Genomic DNA, 24773 nt, shown 5'->3' on the forward strand with positions numbered 1-24773 from the left:
CACAGAGACACTTGCTCAGCCATGCTCATTGCTGCTCTATTCATGGTAGCCAGTATTACAGGGTAGTTGGTGATCGTACAGAGACATCCTGTGTGTTAGCAAAACATGAAAGTCTACAGAGACACTGTGTCTGTGAGATGCAGTTAGGTGTGTCTGGAAGAGCTGCAGTTTGGGTGTGCCTCTGCAGGCCTAGATAGATAAGAATGCTAAAGAATTGAAAGTTCCCGCCCATTTCAAGGCAAATTGCTTGGGTGAGGTGTGTGGTCTTTGCTCTATGACCTGAAGCAAAGTCAGCTGGATGGCCTTGAGCTGTTCCATTGTACGGGCAAAATGGTTTGGCCCCCACTGACTTGGCTTGGAGCCACCACCACCGCAGCGATGAATGTGACTCCGCTCAGCCTGGCCAGGGTGTAAGGAGGAGCTAGAGACTTCTTTTATAGCAGCGGACCTTTGAGAGAGCTCTGCTCACTCGGTCTTTAGGGCTGTCTCTCTTTTTTGGCTTGGAAGAGCTTCATAGAAGGGGATCCAGGTAAAGTAGGGATTCATTCTTTGGGCTAGCAGGAACCTCAGAGAACCAGCTGGCAGGTCACAGGTGAAACGGGATTCTAGGAAAGAATGAAGGGGCCCTCTTGGGTTTGGAGGCGGTCAAGAGAAAGGTAGATTAGCTCAGTAGAATGACACAGATAGAAAGATTTCTAAAGAGCTAGCAGTTTATTGTAGAATCAGGCTTGTAAATAGACCTTTTTATAGAGTTAAGAAAGTAAAGTTACCTTGCTGAGCTAGCGGGGTTTTACCACAGCTCCTGCCTCCAGTGTTTTTATGGGTATACATATTAAATACATTTAAAAAGATAATTATTACAAGCCAGAAATGGGAATCACTCTTGATGCCTGTGTTAGTGTTTCTATTGCTGTGAAGAGACACCATGGCCAGGGCAATTCTTATAAATAAAAATGTTTAATTGGGGCTGGCTTACAGTTCAGAGGTTTGGTCCATTATCACAGTGAGAAGCATGGCAGCACGCTGGTGCAGGTGGCTGAGTGTTCTACATCTGGATTCGAAGGCAGCAGGAAGAGACAATGAGCTACTAAGCCTGGCTTGAGCTTCTGAGACTTCAAAGCCATGTTGTCTTCCTGCCTGAAGTCCTGCAGGTGCACCCTCCATTTCTAGACTGTAGTTCATTCCAGAATAATTGGGAATACCCATCACAATCCATCTGTCTTCGTTGGGGTTTTACTGCTGTGAACAGACACCATGACCAAGACAAGTCTTACAAGAAACATTTAATTGGGGCTGGCTTACAGGTTCAGAGGTTCAGTCCATTATCATCAAGGTGGGAGCATGGCAGCATCCAGGCAGGCATGGCCCAGGAGGAGCTGAGAGTTCTATGTCTTCATCCAAAGGCTGCTGGTGGAAGACTGACTTACAGGCAACTAGGGTGAGGATCTTATGCCCACACCCACAGTGACACACCAGGTCACACCTATTCCAGCAAGGCCACACCTCCAAATGGTGCCACTCCCTGGTCCAAGAATATACAAACCATCACACCATCCCTTGTCAACTTGACACACCATCATATCTCCTTATGTCCAAGTGAAAACAATAACCAGGTTATAATGATACCTACATAACTCCCTCATACAATGTGAATGCATAGTAAATTTAGATTAGGTGCCATTGTCCCTTTTTCAACATTTACAAGATGGAAGCTTAGCTGGGTGGGATCTTGCCCCAAAGTCACCATTCTCTTAATTTCACTTAGTATCTTTAATTTCTTTATCTTCTTGAACACAGGATTTAGCTCCATTCCACTTCTTTAATCCTTGAATCATACATTTTTTTAAAGCTTTATTTATTTATTATATGTAAGTACACTGTAGTTGTCTTCAGACACTCCAGAAGAGGGAGTCAGATCTCGTTACAGATGGTCGTGAGCCACCATGTGGTTGCTGGGATTTGAACTCAGGACCTTCGGAAGAGCAGTCGGGTGCTCTTACCCACTGAGCCATCTCACCAGCCCGAATCATACATTTTTTTATTTTCCCTTCCTAAGCTTGCTACACTTGATCAAAATACTCTTCGTAAGAGGGAACCACAGGGCAGAGTCTGTGGCAGGCACTTTTGCGACTTCCTTTGTCAATGCAATGAATGTGAATCTTTTTACCTTAGCTTCAGGCAGACTCTTCAGACAAGGGCAAAAAGCAGCCACATTCTTCACCAAAATATCACAAGAACAGTCTCTAGGCCACATACTAAAATTCTTCCCCACTGAAACCTCTTCAGCCAGACCCCCACAGTTCAAGTCACTCTCAGCACCACTGTCTCCCATGCTCCTACTAGAATCACCCATTAAGCCCCGCCTAAAGCATTCCACTGCTTTCAATAAACCCACATTAATCCAAACAAAAGCATAGTCAGGTCTATCACAGCAGCACCCTAGTCCCTGGTATCAACTTCTTAGTTAAGGTTTTCATTCCATGACCAAGGCAGCTCTTATAAAGGAAAACATTTCATTGGGATTAGCTTACAGTTTCCCAAGTTCAGTCTGGGAAGCATGGCAGCATCCAGGCACATATGGTACTGAAGAATGAGTTGAGAGTTCTGTTTTTGGAGTATTCTTTGGAGATTTTTTTCTTATACTGCTTTGTTTGGTTATGCTTTGGGGTTTGTTTGTTTGTTTGTTTTCTTATATTCTTGTTTTATCCTTACTGTAATCTGTTCATTTCATTTTATTCGTTTGTCTTCATTTTCCAGGGTTTTTTTTTTGTTTTTTTGTTTTTTTGTTTTTAGAATTACTTACTATGTACACAGTGTTCTGCCTACACTCCAGAAGAGGGACCAAATCTCATTACAGATGGTTGCAAGCGAGCCACCATGTGCTTGCTGAGATTTGAACTCAGGACCTCCGGAAGGACAGCCAATGCTCTTAACCACTGAGCCATCTCCCCAGGCCCATCTTGTTTGTTTGTTTAAGAGAGTGAGAAAGGAGTGGTGTGTGAAGGGTGGGGAGGTGGGGAAGATCTGGGAGATGAGGAACCATAATTGAAATACAAAATTGACATAGTATGAAAATAGCTATATTTGATTAAAAATGTAAAAAAGGGGGGCATTACAGATTTGCCTAACAGAAGCGTTTTCTCAATCTCCAAACGACTCTAGCCTGTGTCAAGCTGATATAAAATGCGCCAGCACAGCAGCCAGAGTCGTCTCTTCCTCTCATGGAGGTCAACTAGTTTCACAGGGACGTTCCAGAGATGACTGAGGAAAATGCTTCATACATCATTACCTTCTTTGTTTTGTTTTTTGGACATCATCGGCCCTGGCATCTGCCTTTGCTAAGTAGACCACACTGGCCTCACATTCACGCTTTGGTTTGTTTATTTTGTTAGGGTTTGTCCTAGTTAGGGTTTCTATTGCTGAGATGAAACACCATGACCCAAAAGCAAGTTGGGGGCAGAAAGGGTTTCTCAGGCTTATGCTTCCACACTGCTGTTTATCACTGAAGGAAGTCAGGACAGGAACTCAAACACTGCAGAATCCTGGAGGCAGGAGCTGATGCAGAAGCCATGGGGGTAGGCATGGTAGGGGTGCTGCTTACTGGACTTGCTTCCCCTGGCTTCTTCAGCCTGCTTCATAATAGAATCCAGGCACCAGCTGACAGGCCCTCCCCCATCAATCACTTATTAAGAAAATGCCTCACAGTGGGATCTTACGTAGGCATTTTCTCAATTGAGGTTCCCCCTTTCAGGTAACTCTAGCTCGTGTCCAGTTAAGAGAAAAGACTAGCAAACATACACCCGCTTCTGCCTCCAGACTGCTGGATTTACCAATGTGCATTAACTTTCCCCAAACTTTTCTATAAATTGTTTTCACATTCATCTTGTGTGTACTGTGTTGTCTATGCGTGCAACAGCTTATCTGATTATGCCATGGTAGCCAACTCAGGTCATCAGGCCTGCAAACAACATTTTTACCTGCTAAGCCATGTTGCCAGCCTCCTAAACTTCTTATAGTCCATGCTTAGGACGGTTTTACAAGGCCCATGGAGTTCACTGGTAGAGACTTGGCCTTCCGTCCCCATTAAGCAGAACAAAAGAAGTTGTTTATGTAGTTACTTAAAAAGTAACAAAAAAAAAAAAAACAACCAAAGATATATGTATTAAAACACACAGGATGGGCAAGATGGCTGGATAAAGGTGCTGTCACCATGCCTGGTAACTCGAGTTCCACCCAAGGGTAGAACTGCCTCCCAACAAGTTGGCCTCTGATCTACACACACATTTTAAGTAACTATAACTGAAAAAAAAAAAAAAATAGAACTCACTTTTTTCCTGTCCTTACTATTTCTGAAGGCATCTTTGACCCAAGGGTTGGTTGGTTGTTTAACGGGCGTTTCTACGTGATGCCCAAGCTGGCCTCAAACTCTTAGGTTCAAGTAGTAAAGTGACCTTTGTTTTCTGTTTCTTTCTTTCTTTTTAGGGTGGTAACATTAAATGGTAAATACACTTCTCTCGGTCTATGCACCCGTAACATTTTTCAATAATCCAGGAGGGAGCCAATGCAAGAATCTTCTACCAGCTTTCCAAGCGAGGACACTGAGGTTCAGAAACACCAAGTGGTTGTGTGTTGAGTAGTTGGGAAGAGCTCACGTCCCTGATGCCCACAAAGGGCTGCTCCTGGTCACTCCAGCTCCTGATGCTCGGCGACTCCCATCTTCCCCTAAGGTGGCACTTCCGCTGGCTCCTCCTTCTGCTCCCAGTCACGAGTTGTCCCCCAAGGCTCCGCCCCTTTGCCAGCTGATTGGGCAGCTTCCGTCTTCTGATTGGCTGTTCTTTTTGTGGCTCGCTAACCCTACCGGATATAGAAGCGGGGTTTCCGCTTCCACCTTCTTCCTCTCGCTCGTCCTCCGGTAGCAGCCGCCAGCACAGTGTCCGCTGCTGGGCGGGGTGTCGGCGGATCGGTCGGTTGGTTTCGGCTTCGGCGTCGCTGCGGTCGAGTTGGGCTGTCATGGCTGAGTTGGATCCATTCGGCGCTCCCGCCGGTGCGCCCGGCGGCCCCGCTCTTGGGAACGGGGTGGCGGGCGCCGGCGAGGAAGACCCGGCCGCGGCCTTCTTGGCGCAGCAAGAGAGTGAGATTGCGGGCATCGAGAACGACGAGGCCTTCGCCATCCTGGACGGCGGCGCCCCTGGGCCGCAGCCACACGGCGAGCCGCCGGGAGGGCCGGGTGAGAGGGCAGCGGCGTCCGGGCGGGAGGACTTGTGGGCGCAACTCGGGTCGGTGCTCTTACGCGGAACTTGGGCTTCTGAAGCTTTAGAAGCGCAAAGAGGAAGTGAGACCCCGTCTGGGTCATTGCACAGACCTCCGCTGCTGCAGGCTGCCGGCTTCTGATTGCTGCTGGGCCGGGGCGAGGGGAGCGCAGATGCACCGACTGTCAGGATCCGGGGCCCGTTCTGTCCAACTTTCCACCAAGCACTGGCTGTGCTTGAAGCCTGGTCTCTGAAGCTGCCGCATTGGCGCAGTTTGCCCAGACTTAGAGACGTGTCTTGAGTCCACTCGGAAATAATTGCTTATTAGGAAGAAGTAAGGATAGTATAAACTTTGGGACACACGTGCAAACAAAAATGTCAACGTAGTTCAGCAGTTAAAGATATGTAAAACTTTGGGTTGTGGGGAGGAAGACAAGGAGTTCATAGAAGATGGGCTGGCCGCGGAGAAAGAAACTGACCCAGAGGGATAGGTGTTACATTACATACATTGCATACATTGTTGAGGGTAGGACTCCTGGCACTAATCTTTGGAAACAGCTTTGGAAGGAATTAATTGCCTCAGGAAAAGCCAAGGATAGTCCGGAGCAATCTAAGAGGGGGGAAAAGATGAATGTGGAGTGCAGTGTGGGCCTTTCCACAGCAGAGCTCAAGCAAAGGAGACGGGACAAGATGACAGTTTAGCCTTTGGATGGCTTCCTTGTTTGATGGTCAGGGTTGTGGTGTGGGAGGAAAGATGGCATGGAAAAGGCCTATTCAGTAGTGACGGAATAGGATATAGCTAGAGAGAGAGACAGACAGGCAATGGCTTTCCATTTACAAGGGAAAAAGCTTGGCATTGTGGCCCATCATGCACTTAGGAATTTGGGACATTGGTGCCAGAGGTTCACCACCAGCCTGAGTAACATAGGGGGAACCCTCCACTAAAAAAATGCAACTTAAAAATATTAAATGGCAGTCTCTGGGAGAGAAGGAATATCTATCCTCTAAAGTCTGTGACTGTGAGGCAGGTGACCGCCGAAAGCAAACGGCATGGAGACAGTGAGTGGTGCAGCCTTGGGCTCTGGCATGGAGACAGTGAGTGGTGCAGCCTTGGGCTCTGGCATGGAGACAGTGAGTGGTACAGCCTTGGGCTCTGGTGCACCACAGTGATGCCTTGTGTGTGTCTGAGGCCAGAGATCACAAGTGGCCATTTTAAGCAGGTAGAATATTTTGGGACAGACTTGCTCCTACTTTGCAGCCTCTGGGTTTGTTTATTTAACAAAACCAAAACCCAAAATCCCCCAGGACATTATGCTATCTCCTAGACAAACCATTCCCCAGCAGGCGCTTATATGGGGACCTGTACTGTACTCCAGGTTTGCAGTTTCCAGCAAGCTGCTTGGACAGAACTGGGCCATAACCTAGAGCTGAGGTTGATTTTAAGCGGCAGAGGCTGTTTTCTTTGAGTGGGCTTTTGCATTTGCCTGAGAACTCCTGACTGAAATTTGCTCTATAGAGTCCTTCCTTCATTTAATAGAAAACTGAATCCTAGAGCATCGTGACTTGGTGAAGAAAGCACCTGCGCCCTGACTCTTCCCCCCTCAGACTGTGTGTCCCTGACTCTCCCCCCTCAGACTGTGTGTCCCTCGTTCTGTTGCAGATGCTTTAGCAGGGTGTGCTTGGATGGAAGAAAGGCTTTGTGGGTGTGTCGGGGAGGCAAGAATTGGGAGGAGAGTGTCTCATTCTACGGGCAGTGTTTTATGTGTTCCGTGTCACGTTTGGATCACGTAAGTGTCTGGTCTGCAGTAGGTGCTCATGTGTTAGACATTAAGTAGGCAGAAAGAGCCCTGCTAGGCAGTTTGGGAGGATAAAATGGAGAGGCTGCACAGTTGTGCCTTTTTTTTCAGCAAAGGGAAGGAAAGGAATGGTTGCTGACTTAGTTCCTGGGAAAGATGTTTTTATGAACTAAGCATTTAACGACTTAATGCCAGCTCCTGACAGTGTGTTGAGGGCAGTAATAGTGTAGTCTCAGCACTTCCTTTTGGGAGTTGAGAACTCTCATACTCAACACAGTATCGGTTGGGATTTGGGCTACCCTGCTGCTCGAGGGTGAATTTAGGCGATTTATGTAACGACCATCACCGGTCCAGCCTGCTTTCTTCTCTGTTAAGGTACATAATATATACCACATGGTGTTTTAGAATCACATTAATTTGTAATTGCTTACTGGTGTGTAGTAAGCAGTCAGTGAATTTTAGCTACTGCTTTCCTGGAAGTAGGAAGAGGCGTAACGCTTGAAGGCTTTGGGGTATACCGAGTAAAGAGTGGGTGGGAGCTCTGCTTCGTGCACTTTCCAGAGGGACAGAGAAAAGACACTTGCTCCCTCTGCAGAGAAAATGCCGTGGGAGATGCCCACAGGTTAAACAGAAGGCTGGGCCAAGACATATGTTTAGGGATAGGTAACCAACCTGGCGAAGTGGCTGGTGTGGTCATGAAGAACAGAGGGTCAGGAAGGAGGCGGGGCAGGTCTAGATATTGAAAAATATCCCTCAGTGGTGGGGGCTGGAGGAGAGGATATAGAAGGTATTGGTGGATGACAGAGCATGTGGTCACAAGGCGCGGTGTTTCTGACAAGTCAAGAGAGATGAGTTAAGGGTTGTTTTCTGGAGGGAGATTACTTTTATTGGTAGAAATAGAAAGAAATTAAAGAATGTTACACATGATATTTAATATTTAATATATAATATTTAAATATGCTGTGCATTTACTGCATCCAAACACTCTGGATCCACGCAGCATCCGCCAGCGAGGCTGAGGTGTCAGCAGGTTTCAGATGAGACGTGATTACTGTGCAAGCTAAGCTGTGTCCTGAGGTACAAGCTAATCCGAGGCTCAGCTAGGATGCAGCCCTCCGTCTGCCTGACTTCACTTGCTGACATAAACATAAGGTTAAAGTTGTCTTGCTCCATGGAAACTTTACTCTGGCCCTTGGTTATTTTTTTCTTGCGGGAATGGGGTGGTGTTTGAGACTGGGTCTGTTCCTGTAGCCTGGACTGTCCTGGAACTTGTTATAAACAAGGCTGGCAGAACTCAAATTGCCTGCTTTTGTCTCCGAAGTTCTGGGGTTAAAGCATGTGCTGTTGTACTTGGCTTGGCCTTTGTGTCTTTCTGGACTTCCCTTTTTTGGTTTTTTTTGAGAGAATTTCTCTGTGTAGCCCTGGCTGTACTAGAACTCACTCTGTAGACCAGGCTGGCTCGCAGAGATCTGCCCACCTCTGCCTCCCTAGTACCGGGATTAAAGGTGTGCCCCACTACTGCCTGCCTTCTTTCTGGACTTCTTAAGATGCCTAAGAAAGTTTTCTTCTGGATCATTGGTGTTAGTGTAGTTGTCTTAAATCAAGGCCCATAGGTATAATTCCTTTGTTTCTGTAGACTGTCCTCTGATCTGGGTCATCTGGTTGATGAAAGAATGAGAAGAGGACTATCAATGGCTCAGGGGTTAAGATCACTGGCTGCTCTTTGAAAGGAACTAGCTGCAGCTCCTAGCATCACGTGGTAGCTGGAACTCCAGTTTCTGGGGATCTGATTACCTCTTCTTGTCTTTGCAGGCATTGTATACACGGTGGCATGCACATACATACAGGCAAAACACCCATATGCATACAATAAGTCTTTAAAATGTCAGAAGAATAATGTAATAACTAATAAAGAGCTCAAAGCATGTGCCGGAGGGTCAGGATGAATCCTCAGACCCAAAGGACAGGCTGCAAGTCGTTAGGAGTATGGGGTGTGCAGTGCTCTGGTGTATGAGAGAGTAGTGGCCAAAGTCGTCTTTTGGAGCTGTCCCTAGGCTGAACTATATTAACTGTGTTAGCTGTAATATATTAACCATACTGTAGGACTGGTCGGGCTAGCCATTGGAGGCTCTGGGGTTGAAAAGTATCTCACTCTTCTACCGTACACAAAAACAGATTCCAGGTGAGACAGACATTTTTAAAGTACCAGAAGAAGCCAGTGAGATGGCTCAGTGGGCGAAAGGCCCCCGCTGTCAAACCTGATGGCTTAAATAAAGTGTAATAAATTAGTTTTAAAATAAAAATACTATTGTGGGATAGCTTGTGCAGAAGCCAGAGAGAAATAGTTGGTCACATTTGCAGACAAATTGAATTGAAACTCTCAGGATTAAATGCCATAAACCAAATTGAAAAACAATATTGTAGAGTGCTTGCCTAATATGCATGAAGCCCTGGGTTCAATTCCCAGTACCATATAAACTGACTTATATGGTGGTGTAGACCTGTATTCCCGGCTCTGGGGAAAGGAGGCAGAGTATTAGAAGTTCAAGGTTGTGCTCACCAGCATGATGTTTTCCATGATGTTTGAAGACAGTCTGGGCTACAGTGAAAGTCTGTCTGTCTGTCTGTCTGTCTGTCTCTCTCTCTCTCTCTCTCTCTCTCTCTCTNNGNNANAGNGANNNTCTCTCTCTCTCTCTCTCTCTCTCTCTCTCTCTCTCTCTCTCTCACACACACACACACACACACACACACACACACACACACACACACACACACACACACACACACACACACGGTGAACGTAGGAGATGGCTCAAATCCTGCATGTGCGCGGCCCTGAGTTAGATCCCAAGCACTCATCTGAAGTCCAGCTGCTGTGGTGGATGCCTGTAAGCCCAGAGTTGGGAGGAGACAGGATCCCTGGTGCTTGCTGGACAACCAGCAGACCATGTCTTTAAAAATAAGATTGAAGTCACTTGGGGGAAGATATCCAATGAGAACCCCTGAGCTCCACGTGCGTGCACAGGTGCACATAGAGGAGCCTGGGGAGGGAGGTGAACAACATGGGGGAAATGCTTGCAGTATTATAGATTTATTAATAAAGAGAATTTCGAGATCGGAAGACAGTAAAAACAGGCAGATCTCAGACAGGTGAGTAAAGAAGAAAGTCATATGTCAGATACATCATCATCACCTCGCTCGGAGCAGGAGCCTTCATGGTAACACACACCCTGTGGCCCAGCAGTTCTTCAACAAGAAATCCATCAAAGAACTACACCAATACTTTTATTCACTGTTAGGAACCTTTGTTAAAATTATTAGGCTTGGGGCTGCTGAGATGGCTCAGTGGGTAAGAGCACCTGACTGCTCTTCCGAAGGTCCGGAGTTCAAATCCCAGCAGCCACATGGTGGTTCATAAAACCATCCGTAACAAGATCTGATGCCCTCTTCTGGAGTGTCTGAAGATACTACAGTGTACTTACATAAATAAATAAATCTTAAAAAAAAAAATTATTAGGCTTGTGGCGCACGCCTTTGATCCTAGCACTCAGGAGGCAAGCAGGATTTCTGAGTTCAAGGCCAGCCTGGTCTACAAAGTGAGTTCCAGGACAGCCAGGGCTACACAGAGAAACCCTGTCTCAAAAAACCAAAAAAAAAAAATAAAATAAAATAAAAAAAAATTAGGCCATATGCCACTTGCCTTTAGTTTCTTTCTGTATGGCTGACGCTCACCTGGAATTTGCCCGGGCTGGCCTCACAACCCTTGATTTCCTGCCTCAGCTTCTGAGTGCTAGCACTGTAGGCATGTATGAACATTCATAGTTCATATCCACACCCCAGCCCCTGTGTGCGTGCGGGTCAGAGGCAAGCTTGCAGGAGTCCTGTTCTCCTACTGTTTGGGTCACAGGTATTGGACTTGGAGTGTCAGGCAATTTGTTTTTGTTTTTGTTTTTGTTTTTTTTAAATTATGTATGTGAGCGTTTTGCCTGTATACATGTTTTTGCACCATTAGGGTGCCTGGTACCCATGGATTCAGAAGGAGAGCATTGGATTTCCTGGAACTGGAGTTACCGATGGTTTTAAGCTGCCCTGTGGGTGCTGGGAATCAAACCTGGGTCCTCAGCAGGCTTCCAGTGCTCTTTTACACTGAGCCATCTTTCTGGCTCCCTTCCCCCAGCTAAGTATTTTGCCTTTTGATCCTAGGGCCTCTCTGAGGCGTGCAGGCTAGGCAGGCTGTCTTGCCTTTGAGCTGTGCTCTAGCCCTGCTATCACTTCTCACAGGCTATTCAGTAGCTCCTGGTTGCTGCAGCACACAATACTGTGTTCTCCTCTGTAATCCTTAATCCTTAAGTAGCCCTGATTGACTGGCTGAAATCTTATGTCTTGCAGATGCTGTTGACGGAGTGATGAACGGTGAATACTACCAGGTACAGAGTGCTCTTAACTATATTAAATGACAGTAAACCGGAGCCTTAACTGTGGTTTGAACTGACTGACCTAAAAGAGACCCCAGTGCTGGTGCATTGTCTGCCAGAGTAGACAGTGACAGAGGCAGTAAGAGCTTTTTGAAAAAATAAAATAAAATTTGAAACAATCATCCTTAATTTATACACTGTGTGCCGTATGCCATATCCAGCACTATAAGTCCCTGGGAACAGTGTAGGCCTGACTGTCCTGGGGTTCACTAGGAGACCGGGCTAGCTGCCTCACAGTTTAACTTGCCTCTGCCTCCTGAGAGCTGTGCTCCACCACTAAGCCTGGCAGTCACTAGAACTTTAACTCTTTTTCTCTTTGATAGAGTCTAGTAAGGTCAAGCTAGTAATGAACCCCAGTTGGCCACATAGTGTAATTCTCACATCAGTTTGCAGCATGAGTTTTTGTCAACGTGTTATTAGGTCTCAAGTCTTTACCCTGCCCTCTGACTCATCGTCGTCTGCAGTTTTTGATCCTTCCCCTGATTTGACTATAGTTTTGATACATTTCCTTTTGAATTCTTTCTTAAAATTTACCGTTTGGTTAGATGGCGTTCAGTGACTGTTTCCTGTATGGTAGAATGTCGTTTGAAGCCTTAGGCTCTGGGCTTGGCTCTGTTACATTGAAGGTAGCACATAATCTCTCTGTCAAGTGAGGAGAGAAACTGATCAGTGTCCTAATATGTCCCTTACGCATCCAGCCTCAACTTTCCTATCACCCACTCATGTCCCCCACTCTTTAACAGATAACAACTAGTCTGCCTCCCTTCTGAGAGTGAAGGCCCCAGCTAGGTAATGCATGCTGTAATGCAGGGAGGAAATGCATGCTGTAATGTAATGGTGGCTTGTAGGGTTCTCTTGTTGTGTTAAGTAATCCATTAACATTTTACACAGACGTTCTTATCTTAGGAAGAACATTTCAGAAAGGATCGGGTACTGATAGAGTATGTAATTGTTTTGTGTTAAGGAGAGCAATGGTCCAACAGACAGTTACGCAGCCATTTCAGAAGTGGATCGATTGCAGTCAGAGCCTGAAAGCATCCGTAAGTGGAGAGAGGAGCAAACGGAGCGCCTGGAGGCCCTCGGTAAGGAATCCCTTTTTGCCTTCGGGTGTCTGTTTTCAGTAGAGTAGCTGACCTGGGTTGTCCTCTTGTCCCTTGGAAGCTTGCGTCAGCCCTAGTGTTTCTCATCGGTCTTGAGGAAGTTGTATTTCTCAGGCTAAAGGTTGCAAGGCCACTGACAAGGCTGTGCTTCATCAGAGGCTAGTGTGAGGAACACAGGCGTATAGGGAGGCCTCTTCTCCAGGAAGAGCCCTGGATTTGAGGTGAAAGGCTCAGTTCAAGATTCCACCTTGCTGACTGTGGAGGCGCCTGGTCCCCATCTTTCCTTCTGACGTCATCTGAAAGGAAGTCAGTGATACTGACCTGGAGCTGAGTGCTGTTTATAGGGTGTATGGGAGCTTGAGGTACTGTTCATGTGAGCGACACTGAACTGGTTCATTTGTCATTTGAAAGATGAATCTAATGTTAGGAAATGTGTTAGTAACTTTCCATTGCTGTGACATCATGTGGAGAGAATCAACTTAAGGAAGAAGGTTTCATTTGGCTCACAGTTTCAGAAACGGGTTCCTGGCTCTATGACTTTTAGGTCTGACAAGACAGAAACATCCTGGCAGAACAGACAGAGGACATCTGTTACCTCAAGGCAGATAGGAAACAGAGGACCCAGGGGCTAAGGACGTCGTCCACCTTCAGAGGACTCTCAGCAGCCACCACTTCATCCAGGCTCCCCTTTGCCTGTTACCACCTCTCCCAGTGGTCCATTCCATTGTGAATCAGCATGGATCAACTCATCAGTTAGGTGGGGTCTCTTGTAGTCCAGTCACTTCCTAAAAACAAACCAGGAGCCCCCCCTTTTTTTTTTAAAGTTCATAGTTGAATTTATGTGTATGAATGTTTTAGCAGCATGTCTGTCTGTCCATGTGTCTGGTACCTGCAGAGGTCAGAAGAGGGTGTGGGATCCATGCACCTGGAGGTATGGATGGTTGTGAGCCATTATGTGGATGCTGGTCTTCTAAATTCCGGGAACTTCTCTCAAGCTCCCTATGTGAGTCTTTTTAGGGGGTCCTATCGTATCCAAATCTAACAGGAAGCATGGACTTTCTTTTCTTAGCCTTACTGTTCCTGTAAGGTAAGGGGTCTTTTTGCATTTGAAAAAAATATTTATTTTTATTTTATGTGCATTAGTGTTTTGACTGCATGTGTGTCTCTGTGTGGATGTTGGATGCCCTGGAACAGGAGTTGCAGACAGTTGTGAGCTGCCATGTGGGTGTTGGGAATTGAACCCAGGTCCTCTGGAAGAGCAGCCAGGGCTCTTAGCTGCTGAGCCATCTCTCCTGCTCCCTTTTGCATTTTTATGAGTAAAGGTATTGAGGATTATAAGTAGATTATTTGAAGCACACAGCTAAGAAGTGGTAAAAACAACTGTGAGTTTGTCTGCTGACCTTGTCCAATACCCTAACCAGTCAGTGCCAGACCTTTTATCCCTAGTTTCAAAGCTTTCAAAGCAGAGTGACCCTGAGTTGCAGTAACTGAAGGTTTCCCTGGGTGGAGATACTTGGTGTCTATACCTTTGGCCAGTTTGGATGTGGCAGTGCACAGTGTAGTGGCCCCGACCACATGTGGATATTCAAGTACTTGTAACTGAATCCAGAAGCTCAGTTTTAAACTTTACTCGTTTGTAGTGCGCTTGCATTCCAGTGGCCGTGTGGCTGGAGGCTCCCAATTGGAGAGCGTCATTTAGGGGCTTGCAAACAAGATGACAGGGCGTAGCAGCTGTGGTTGTTTGCTTGCTTTTTGTCTCACAGAAAGAGCACATTTTGGTGGTAGGAAGTGTCTTCTTTCTTTTTTTTTAATCACCAAGTTTGTGTTTTGTACTATTCTTGGAAGAATTTTCTTTTTTTTTTTTTTTTTTTTTTTAATTTTTTTTTTTTTTTTTTTTTTTTTTAAGATTTATTTATTTATTATATGTAAGTACACTATAGCTGTCTTCAGACACTCCAGAAGAGGGCGTCAGATCTTGTTACGGATGGTTATGAGCCACCATGTGGTTGCTGGGATTTGAACTCCGGACCTTCGGAAGAGCGGTCGGGTGCTCTTACCCACTGAGCCATCTCACCAGCCCGGAAGAATTTTCTTAACCAGGGCTCCTTCACCCAGCTCCACCACAGAGTCTCATAGTGTAGCCCTATTTGGCCTGGAATTTGTTGTGTATACCAAACTGGCTTTAAATTTAGGAGCTTCCCGGACATGGAGATTACAGGTACACATGCAGTTTCAACTCTAGATGGCCACTTCAGGGAAAGTCAAACATTTTGTCTTGTATTGCAGTCAGATTGTTGGCAGTTAGGGGTTTCTGCAGTTTCACCCTTTTTTCTGCAAGAACCGAGAAAGCATGGTGTTGAAGCTGAGCCAGTGGCTGTGGTGGCTGCGGTCTCAGATGGCTCCTGTAAGGAGCGGTGAGGCTGGCTGGGGAGAAGGGTTCCCGTCAGCGTGCCTCGCTCTCAGGAGGCTCCTTCCTCCCCGTTCCAGCTCGTGTTGTTGGAGCTGTGTCCCATCAGGCTGGACCGTAAGGACTCTCAGTTACTTCTGATAGCACATAGTGAATCTGTGAGCCAGCAGACAGACATCTGGGTTTTATACTGAATCCACTGTTACATACAGGTGATTGCCCATTTTACATCAGTTAGACTGATCCTAACATTTAATGAAAAATACGTATGCTGGCCATGGTGATGCCCCCCTCTAATCCTAGTCATTGAGAAACAGACAAGTTTGAGGCCAGTTTGAGCTGTACAGCAAGGCCATTTTGGGCCATGTAATGAAACTTGTGAAAAGAAAGACATTTTTTTTTAAAAAGACAGAGTCTCTCTATTACATATCTCTTGTTTCTCTGGCTGTCCTGGAACTTGATACTTAGATCAGACTGACCTCAGATTTACAGAGAGCCATCTGTCTCTGCCTACTAGGAACGGGGACTAAAGGTATGTGCTGCCATGCCTAGCCCTAACAAATACAACTTTAATGACTGCTAGAATGCATAGAAACTAAAGGTATGTGCTGCCATGCCTAGCCCTAACAAATACAACTTTAATGACTGCTAGAATGCATAGAATATAGTCCAATCAAAAAACAATTTAAAAAATTTAAACATTTCAAGGTTCCACTGTGGGACCCAGGACTGGGCTCGGGTCATCAGGCTTGCACGGCAGGTGCTTCAACCCCAGGCCACCTTGCCAGCCAGACGGGCTGTGATTGGGAGATAGTCTACTCTGATTTGGGTTTGGTAGTGGGTTTTATTTCATTGAAGCTCACGTGGCCTCCTCAACTTTGAGAATTCCATAGCAGTATAGTTTAGTTTATCCTCTGTGCCCCCATGTGTGTCATAGTCAGGACCATCAGAAGTCCTCTGCCAGTGTGTCAGAGGCTTTTGTGGAAACCCCAGGCAGACGGGTCTCAGGTGAGCGCCAGGCCATTTCTGGTGAGTTAAACAACAGAGGAGTCTGTAATAGCGGGCACTTGGAGGTGATGCCCAGGGGTGCCCAGGGACACTTTTGCTTCTTCAAACCAGTCTTTACTTGATGCCACCCTGCTTTCACTCTCCTTCTCCAAGATGCTAATTACAGGGTGGGCTTCCTCTGGATTCCTGGTGGCCTTGTAGGTTATAGAATCATGTGGTTATTTCCAGGCTTGCCTACTGAAGTAAGGCAGGCGTGAGTCGGAGAGCAGACCAGGTCTTTGTTCTCCCCTTACCCATGGCAAGTTCACTCAACTTGCCGAGTTTTTTTTTTTTTTTTTCCCTCCCTCGCTGCTGAAAATGAACTTAAAATGTATCTTCTTGGGAGTATGGTAAAGATTGAGATACATGTAGATCACACGCCAAAGAGGATATCCCCGAGAGCATGTCTGACAGAGTGGCTCACGGTGCCGCTAGCGTGATCACACGTCCCTACCATCATGACAGGTGATCTTCGACCAAACTACATTTAATTGTAAAACTACATTGTGCAAAACTACATTTAATCTGAAAACTTCACATGGGAGTTGGAAAGATGGCTTGGAGGTTAAGAGCACTGGCTGCTCTTGCAGAGGACCCAGGCTGAGTTCCTAGCTCCCACAGGGCAGCTCACAACTGCCTTTAAGTCTGTCTCACGGGTTCTCATGCCTCTGGGCACCTGCATACGTGCCTGATGGTGTATGAGTGTATGCACACATACCAAAAAAAGTAGTTTCCAAAGGAGAAATGTTTGAGAATCAGGCTAGCAAACCCTATGTCACATATGTGACTTCTCTGAACCTGCAGTCCTGAGCCTGTTCGGTGACTGTACGCAGTGATCCTGTGTCCTTGGCCCCAGCCCTTGGGTGACTGTTACGCAGTGATCCTGTGTTCTTGGCCCCAGCCCTTGGGTGACTGTTACGCAGTGATCCTGTGTCCTCGGCCCCTGCAGCCCCTTTCATCCCTGTTTTCTTCCTGTTGGCTCTGTTACAAATTAACCGCTGTCCCAGCTGGAGTGGGCATTCTGCTCTGATTTGTGAGTCATCTCTACCTCTGCTAATGTTACTGTTAGTTTTCTGCCTTGCACAAGAGTTTCCACCATATTTATAGTTAGGGGAGTAACTTTGTGTTGTATAAAAATAGGAGTGGTTACATTAGGGGCGTGGACTATGTTCATTTCTAGAAGAGTTAGAAGCATCTGTTGAGTTAGTTGGGAGAGCATTTGCCCAGCATGCACACAGTCCTGAAGTCAGTCCCCAACACAATATGAACCTGGGCATAGTCACACATTTCTGTAGACTGACATTCAGAGGGGAAGCAAGAGGCAGACGTTCAAGGTTTTCACCGGTGTCATCGGTTCAACCTACATGAAACACTAGTTCAAAAAAAGAAAAAAGTTGTATGTATGCCTGTGCACCATATGTTTGAAGTACCTATAGAGGCCGGAAGAGGGTATTGGATCCCCTGGAACTGGAGTTGTGGCTGTAAGCTCCCATGGGCTGTGGGTGCTGGGGATGGAACCCTGGTCCTCTGGAAGAGGAGCCACTGCTCTGATCTCATGAGCCACCTCCCATCATTTTTTCCCGACGTATATATGCTCAGACATTCTGATAGCTCTGTAAATTCAGTAGGATCAAAACGTTACACGTTGAAATGAACTTACTTCTGCTTTCCCTCAGTTGTATTCCTCTCTCTCTCCCTCTCTTACAAGATGCCAATTCTCGGAAGCAAGAAGCGGAATGGAAAGAAAAGGCGATAAAGGAGCTGGAAGAGTGGTACGCGAGGCAGGATGAGCAGCTACAGAAGACAAAGGCCAACAACAGGTTGGTCCTCTCTCTGAGACAGCGTCAGATCCATTCGAGAACCCAGTCCAGGTTCCTGGCTGTGCCTGCCTTCTTAGAAAGGCCTTGGGGATCTGGAAGAAACTGCTAGAAACAGAGGCTGAAAGTCTCCTGGGTCTTGTGAGCAAAATTCAACTTGGATTGAGTTTGGCTCTTAAACTGGGTCTGCTTTCATCAGCCATAGTGGCGAGGTCTGGGAAAGGTGGGCCTTGGAGCCCTGAGATGAAAGGCCAGTTGCAGAGTTTCGTTTGGAGAGAATTACAGACTAAGTATACAGATCCCCTAAATGTAGCCCTCCCCTCCTAAGGAGGCTTTCTGAAGTCCGTCCTTAGCATGGACGTGCTCTGTAATTAGGTAGTTCAGGATGTCCCAGCATGGACTGCAGGATTAAGGCTTCACTGACAACTGCCTGTGCTTAGGAAGCTCTGGGCTCATAAACATGCTTTTTAAAAGAAGGGCTAGAGAGATGGCTCAGCGGTTAAGAGCACTGTCTGCTCTTCCTGAGGTCCTTGGTTCAATTCCCAGCATCTACGTGGTGGCTCATAACCATCTGTAATGTGATCCAGTGCCCTCTTCTAGTGTGTCTGAAGGTAGCTACAGTGTGCTTTTACACCACACACACACACACATTACACTTAGTGAAATTTAATACTGTGGGGAGAGAAAACACCCCTATCATTACCAAACAGTAGCTGTGGTATGCACTCACTTGTTAAGGGCCCTGACTTCTTGGAGGTAGCCTAGGGAGATACTCAGCGGTTAGCTTCCTGCTGGTAAGGCAGATTAACTTTCTTCTGGATTCAGAGCCACCCACCTTTTACCAAGTAGGAGGCATGCCACTAGTTTCATTGTTTTAAAGCCCAAGGCAGACTGGGCCTTAGGTTATTCGCTGTGGGCTGGGTCTGGCCTTGGGGGGCAGCTCTTAGATGGAAATCTGTCAGAAAATGTAGCTAGCGGATGCCATTGTGAAGCAACTGTGACAGAATAAGTGGGCTCTTAAGACAGTCCTTTAAAACGTCCCGTGTTTCTTGATCATCTTTGACACTGTCCTTTGATGCCAAACCCAGGCCTCTCAACCTGGACATTTCTCTGAGGGATGTACTCTAAGACAGTGCCTTTCAGGTTCCACTGGAGTACGGTGGGAAGGCCTCAGTCAGGGTCAGTTGCCATCCGGCCGCCCAGAACCTCTGCGCTGATGTGAAGTGTGAAGTGCCAGGCTCCTCTGCTCTTGCCACCTCAAGATGATTCCCCTCAGGATCAAGTGCGACTCTGCAGTAAAGAACGATGCTGTGGGGGAGGTGGCACACCCCAGCCAAGGCGCCTCAGCACCGCTCCACTCTGAAGGCCTTGGGTCAAGTCCACTAATCTTCCTGCATCGGGTCCCATGGCTCAGCAACTTGACAAATAGGCCTTCAAGCTTAATAATGAAGACATTGGGAGCAGGCTTTCTATTGCACAAGTTTTCGTTTACTCCCTTTATTTAAAGGAGTGCCCCGTGCCTGTTGTAGGAACTTAAACCTTAGAGGCTGAAGTTCTGAGCATGGAGTCAGATTTTAGTACTTTAGTTTACTTGGAATTGTAGAATGTTGCGTTGCCTGATCCTCCCTAGTTTCAGAGAGAAGAGATTCCTCGTGGAATGTCGTCTGTGCCAAACCGTATCTTTTACTCCAAGTTAGGGCCTACCTGTTGTTGCACCAGGTCATGGGTCATTCAGTTGTGGCCTATGAGAAAGAATTACCTTTTCAGAGACTCAGAAACAGTGGAAGTCTCCTGCAGTTCATCCTTGGGGGACAACTCTACAACATCTCCCTTCCCAAGCAAGAAGAGAAATATCCCCCTTGATGGAGGTCTCTTGTGTTAGGACTTTCAGCTCTAACCAAGGCCAAAAACCATTTGAGGAATTAAATCCATTATTCTTAGCAGTGGTAGACTTCTTTTTCCATGCCCACTGTAGAGCTATTTATAGAATGAAGTTCTGAGTTGTTATTTTAGGCCTTTGGTCAGACATTCCTCTCCCCGGTCCAGGCTTCCCTGAGCCCTGACTGGTGCTGATTCCAGGTCAGCCTTTCCCTGGGAGGAGAGCAGACAGGTGGGGTGCCTGTGCTAGAGTCTCTAATTTTGTCCTTCAGGGGTTGCGCTTGTCTTAGACAAGCTCTCTATTCTTGGGGCTGGTTGTGAAGAGGCAGGGCCTCACCAAGGCCCTGTTGTGAAGTGATGCCCTGAGGGGAGGCAGGAGACCTTTCCCCCAGTGAGAGCAAGGCAGCCTAAATGGATTAGGCTAAGCCTTCTGTAAACTAAAGGGATTAGGGTGTAGAGCTGTCTGCCCTTCTTTGCCTCCCACGCCTGACTGACTCACCAGCAGCTTGTTTCCCTGCTGAGTCCCCAGAGTTACAACCAAGCTGCTCCTTTTGCTTTTTTCCATTTCCACAGATATCCTCTGTGTAGAGAATTAGGAAAGAAGGAAGGGTGTGTGTGCATTTTAAAAGTAAACTAAAACCGCTGGAGGTGTAGTTCAGTTAGGTGATTGCATGGCCTGTGTGAGGCCCTGGGCTTGGTCCAAAGCACTGCCTGAAGGGAATACTCGAATCCCAGCATTCCTAAGATGGGGGACAAGAGGCGGGAGAACTAGAACTTCCAGGTCATCCTCATTACCTGTCAAGTTTAAGGCTAGCCTGGGCTACATACATGAGGCCCCATATCAAAATGAAATAAATAAAAACTAGAATATATGTTACTAGAATTTGCTTTCAGATAAATGTGTGTGTGAGCTAAGCTAAAGAGTGACCATGATTGTCCTTTAAAGGACCCTTCCAGCCAGTGTCTGCCTCCTCAATTTTGGGAGGCCAGGACTACAAAGTGAAATCCTGTCTCACAAAACAAAAATTTTTCCTGTTTTTTGTTTTATTTTGTTTTGTTTTTTAAATCCTAAAACAATATAGCAAAGGACAAGCTGAGACTTAGCAGGGTTATTTATTCCCTGTGTACCCATGCCCTGGTTAGTCAAATCCTGCACATCCCCACCCCACCTGCCTCCCACCCCCGAGTATATAAAGACTTGGTGAGATCAGGATTTTAAGCTACACTAGTCAAAAGCCCAGACTGGCATGTAAGTGTTTAGAAAATGTCCTGGCTTCTGGAGCAGACACAGAACCCTGGAGCCCAAATTAGCTTCCATTTCCCCAGATCACTTACCCCCAGCCTCTTCTACGTCTAAGGCCGACACTGTGCAATAGCTGCAGGTTTTTTATTCCACCAAGCAATTATGGGAAAGCAGTGGTTGGGTCCAAGACTTAGGGTTAAATCTTTGGGGCTGTGCCCATCTGTTGGCTGGCAGTGATCATACCCAGTGCTAATTCCTGAGGCTGGCAGAAAGTCAGCATGGCACCCTGAGCTGGCAGACGTTAGTTTATAGTGAGGAAGACACACGCGCTGCGATCCACACTGCCGCTGGCTGCCCAAGTCTTCATCACTGAGCCCCGGTCACCTTGCCTGGGAGGAGGGCGAGGACACGGTCAGCATAGGTGCTGACTAACGGTTGCCGTGTGTGGAATGGCATGTAGCCCGTAACAGAATGCTTATCCAAAGGTTGTCGCCGGTAAAGCCCAAAGCTCACACTGCAGTGCTCTCCTGTGGCGAGCCCAGGAAGGCCAGTTTCCAAGATGCCCCTCTGCACTGGAGTGCCCACCGTGGGAAGGCCCCGGGTCAGACGGAGCCCGGGGCGCAGCTCCCCGGGGGCTGTCAGGCGCATGCTGTGGTTTTAGATGTTTCTCAATGTTCTCTCTTTTTTCCTGCCTGCTTGCCTGCCTTTGGACTTCTCGCTGTCTAGGGTGGCAGACGAAGCTTTCTACAAACAACCCTTCGCTGACCTGATTGGTTATGTGTATGTTGCAAAACTAATTCCTTTCCTTGTTTTGATTCTTTCTATTTAGAGTTAATGCTCTTTTTTTGTCACACATTGCTTTGCTTTTTAAAATATTTCACATTGGCTCTGTGGGGCTGCTTGAGAGTTGATAAGTTAGGTATGACTGTTGCTAATCTTGCAGAACTGTCACTCCATGCACTCCCTGTGGCCATTTTCATACCCGAGGTCCTGGAGGGAAGGAAGCCTCCATGATGATCTCTCTGGGAAGGGTTTCTCTTGGGCTTGGGTGGGTCTGACTACTTGCTAGTGCTGCCAGCTTTCGGGCCCTGCTGTCTGCCCGTCTGCCCCTGTGGAGCCGAGCTGGTAGGGACCTAAGATGTTGGGGCCATGGTCTGCAGTGCCAGAGTCAGAGCCGGGGAGGAGGAGGGGGGCCCTGCCTTGCTGGTTTCTGATCCTTAAAGAACGTGAAGTGTCACTCAGGCAGCGTGGGTATCTGGCACTGCTTTCCCTGGTCTTAGATACCAGGAATTGCTATTTTAGTGGCTAGCTTCTGGTGCCCTGGCCTCTTCACCAGCACGGAGCTCCCCGGCTGTGAAGTCAGGATAGTCACAACTGTCCAGGAAACGAGTGCAGTTTTCTCCCCCAGAAAACTACCTTTTCTGGAAAAGCTTTTCTATTTTTAATGAAGATCCTTGTTAGTGAACACAGTATTGCTGAGGATTTGGAAATAGCCCTGTTTCCTTTGTACAATGGAACTAGGAGGGAAAAAGAACAACTACTCAGGGAAGGTGGTAGACAGTCTTGGGCCCATGACCCTGGGATGGCCACCTCATTAGACGACAGAACTGGGTTTCCTGGGCCCCCGGTGAGTTTGCAATGAGACTTGTGAAATGCTGGACTTACAGGTGGTGTTGGCTTTGACTTTTGCACATTCTCTGGAGTAGAGAAATGGAAACTGGAAAAGTTGAGTCTGGGTTTGCTGGACAGCAGGGTGGCCCGCCAAAGGCAGCTGCACGCTCCCAGGCCGAGAAAGAACGGCGAGGGCATGTCTAGCTTACTGACCATCTGCATTGAGCCATTCTCATTTTCTATATCTGACCTAAAGTTTCTCCTTGTTTCTTTTCTTCTCTTCACCTTTAAGCACAAACATAAACCATCCTTGCTACAGCCTAGAACAGTTAAGTAACCTTTCTCACTGCCCCTAACTGTGTGTGCCATGAAGTCGCAGTGTTGTAGTGGCTCTGGGCTTCAGCAGTGTTTGCCACGGCCATCCCTGTGAGAGTGCCACCTCTGTCCCCACAGACCGGTCATCTCCATTGCTTTTGCTTTGCCCGTGATGCTTGTCGGAGTAGCTAAAGTCCGTCATGTCTTCCCACTTTTCCCATGTGCCTTTGGGCTGTTGCTCCAGCCAGTTAGTTCCCACGGGGCGGGCTGATCCCCATGTGACAGACTGTTGGAGTGGCATCCTGCCAAAAAGCAGCTCACGTTAGCTCTCCTGCCAGGGTCTTCCCTGAGTGGTGCCAGACACCTGACTAGAGAGAAAATGGCAGACTGTTGGCTGAGCTGGTGAATGTCCTAACAACCCCTTTCAGAATGGCTTTAGTGTGGTGCCTGCTAGCATGGGTGCTTGGTCGTGAATGCCTCTGCTCTGCCCTGTTTCTCTCCAGCCTTAGGAGTGAGTTTGAGGCTATGATGCAGTGACCCGAGGGCTTTTTAGAAGTCTTTAATTCACTTGAACCTCAGTGTGGCCCAGCACAAGCTACTCTGCAAGCCCTTGATCAGCCTGCTGCTTGGCTCTTATTTAGAAAAGCAGTTTGTAGTTGGCCAAGGAGGAGTTGCTTTTTCATGCTCTGATGAGCAAAGCCAGCCGTAGAGACAGACCAAGCCCTGAACCAAACCTGTATTCCGCCATTTCACACAGCAGCCTGGGTACCTGTATCTAGGAGAGCTGGCCACATCTGCTCTTGCTTCTGACCTGAGCTAGGGGCCAATACTCTCTGGAAAGCCAGAATGCCACTAAGTCAAAAGTCACTCTATAGCAAGTTTAGCAAGACAGCCACCAGATTGCTCAAAAGTTTTTTGTTTTGTTTTGTTTTGTTTTACATTAAACCAACATATTGTGTTATTGCTTCCAGGGCGGCAGAAGAAGCCTTTGTAAACGACATTGACGAGTCATCCCCAGGCACTGAGTGGGAGCGGGTGGCCCGCCTGTGTGACTTTAACCCCAAGTCCAGCAAACAGGCCAAAGATGTCTCTCGCATGCGCTCAGTCCTCATCTCCCTGAAGCAGGCCCCCCTGGTGCACTGAAGAGCCACCCTGTGGAAACACTACGTCTACAATATCTTAATCCTACTCAGTGAAGCTGTTCACGTAATTGGATTAATTATGTTGAGTTCTTTTGGACCAAACCTTTTGTCTTTAGAGTTGATCATTGTTTGTGATTGCATGTTTCCTTCAACTGTGTTCTCCCTGGCATTCAGAGAGAGGAAGAGGAAGGGAGGGAAGCTCCCGACAGTAGCCTCAACCTGTGCTTTTGTGCATTATTCTGAGAATAAATTTCTGTTTCAAACAATACATACGTGAAGCATCTTTAATTGACCTGAAAATGGTCCTGCAGCTTGGGGCAGGCTTAAAGGGGTGAGCGATTCTCATTTATTTCTGGGGCTGAGAAGGCACAGCAGCCACTGAGTGTCCACCCTGCTAAACTATAGTAACTCCACATTTCTGGTGGGGTTGGGATAGTAGAGAGTGACCCTAGGGTCTTGGGTGCTATGGAACCTGCTATTACAGCCCATCAGCCACCCTCTTTACCTTTTGAAATAGGGGTCAGATTTAAGAGCCAGGTTAAAGATCTCTCCGTAAGGCCTTACTCCTCCCCAGAACCCCCGTGGCCCCAGAGCATGGCCCTTGGTGTTGGTACTGGCTATGTGCCGTTTCTGGGGTTTGCTTGGATATGTGACAGTTTTAAATTTTGATATTATCCAGATGAAATAAACTAG

General features: G+C 47.1%; 1 protein-coding gene across 4 annotated transcripts; it reads left to right on the forward strand.

The window, feature by feature from the left end:
• The first annotated feature begins 262 nt into the window (after positions 1-262).
• Clta (clathrin light chain A) lies at positions 263-24348 on the forward strand. 4 transcript variants are annotated; one of them, XM_021221940.2, is made up of 7 exons: positions 4885-5227; positions 11435-11472; positions 12485-12602; positions 17783-17894; positions 21739-21792; positions 22916-22951; positions 23910-24348. In XM_021221940.2, exons 1-7 carry the CDS (start codon positions 5011-5013, stop codon positions 24079-24081), a joined length of 747 nt encoding a protein of 248 aa, XP_021077599.1. In that variant the 5' UTR covers positions 4885-5010; the 3' UTR covers positions 24082-24348. The 4 variants fall into 4 exon arrangements, with proteins under 4 accessions (XP_021077602.1, XP_021077599.1, XP_021077600.1 ...); XM_021221943.2 differs by lacking the exons at positions 21739-21792; positions 22916-22951 and adding an exon at positions 263-529 and having other exon boundaries at positions 4483-5227; positions 23910-24347; XM_021221941.2 differs by lacking the exon at positions 22916-22951.
• The last annotated feature ends 425 nt before the right edge of the window (positions 24349-24773 follow it).

Source organism: Mus pahari, chromosome 22, assembly GCF_900095145.1.
Source record: "Mus pahari chromosome 22, PAHARI_EIJ_v1.1, whole genome shotgun sequence".
Taxonomy (NCBI): domain Eukaryota; kingdom Metazoa; phylum Chordata; class Mammalia; order Rodentia; family Muridae; genus Mus; species Mus pahari.

What these genes read in the sequence shown, in the direction of transcription:
- Clta (XM_021221940.2), top strand. Translation starts at nt 5,011, where the DNA reads ATGGCTGAGTTGGATCCATTCGGCGCTCCCGCCGGTGCGCCCGGCGGC. An exon ending in GCTGACCTGATTGGTTATGT is followed by an intron (nt 21,793 to 22,915) that starts GTATGTTGCAAA and finishes TTCACCTTTAAG; the next exon opens with CACAAACATAAACCATCCTT. An exon ending in CCTTGCTACAGCCTAGAACA is followed by an intron (nt 22,952 to 23,909) that starts GTTAAGTAACCT and finishes TATTGCTTCCAG; the next exon opens with GGCGGCAGAAGAAGCCTTTG.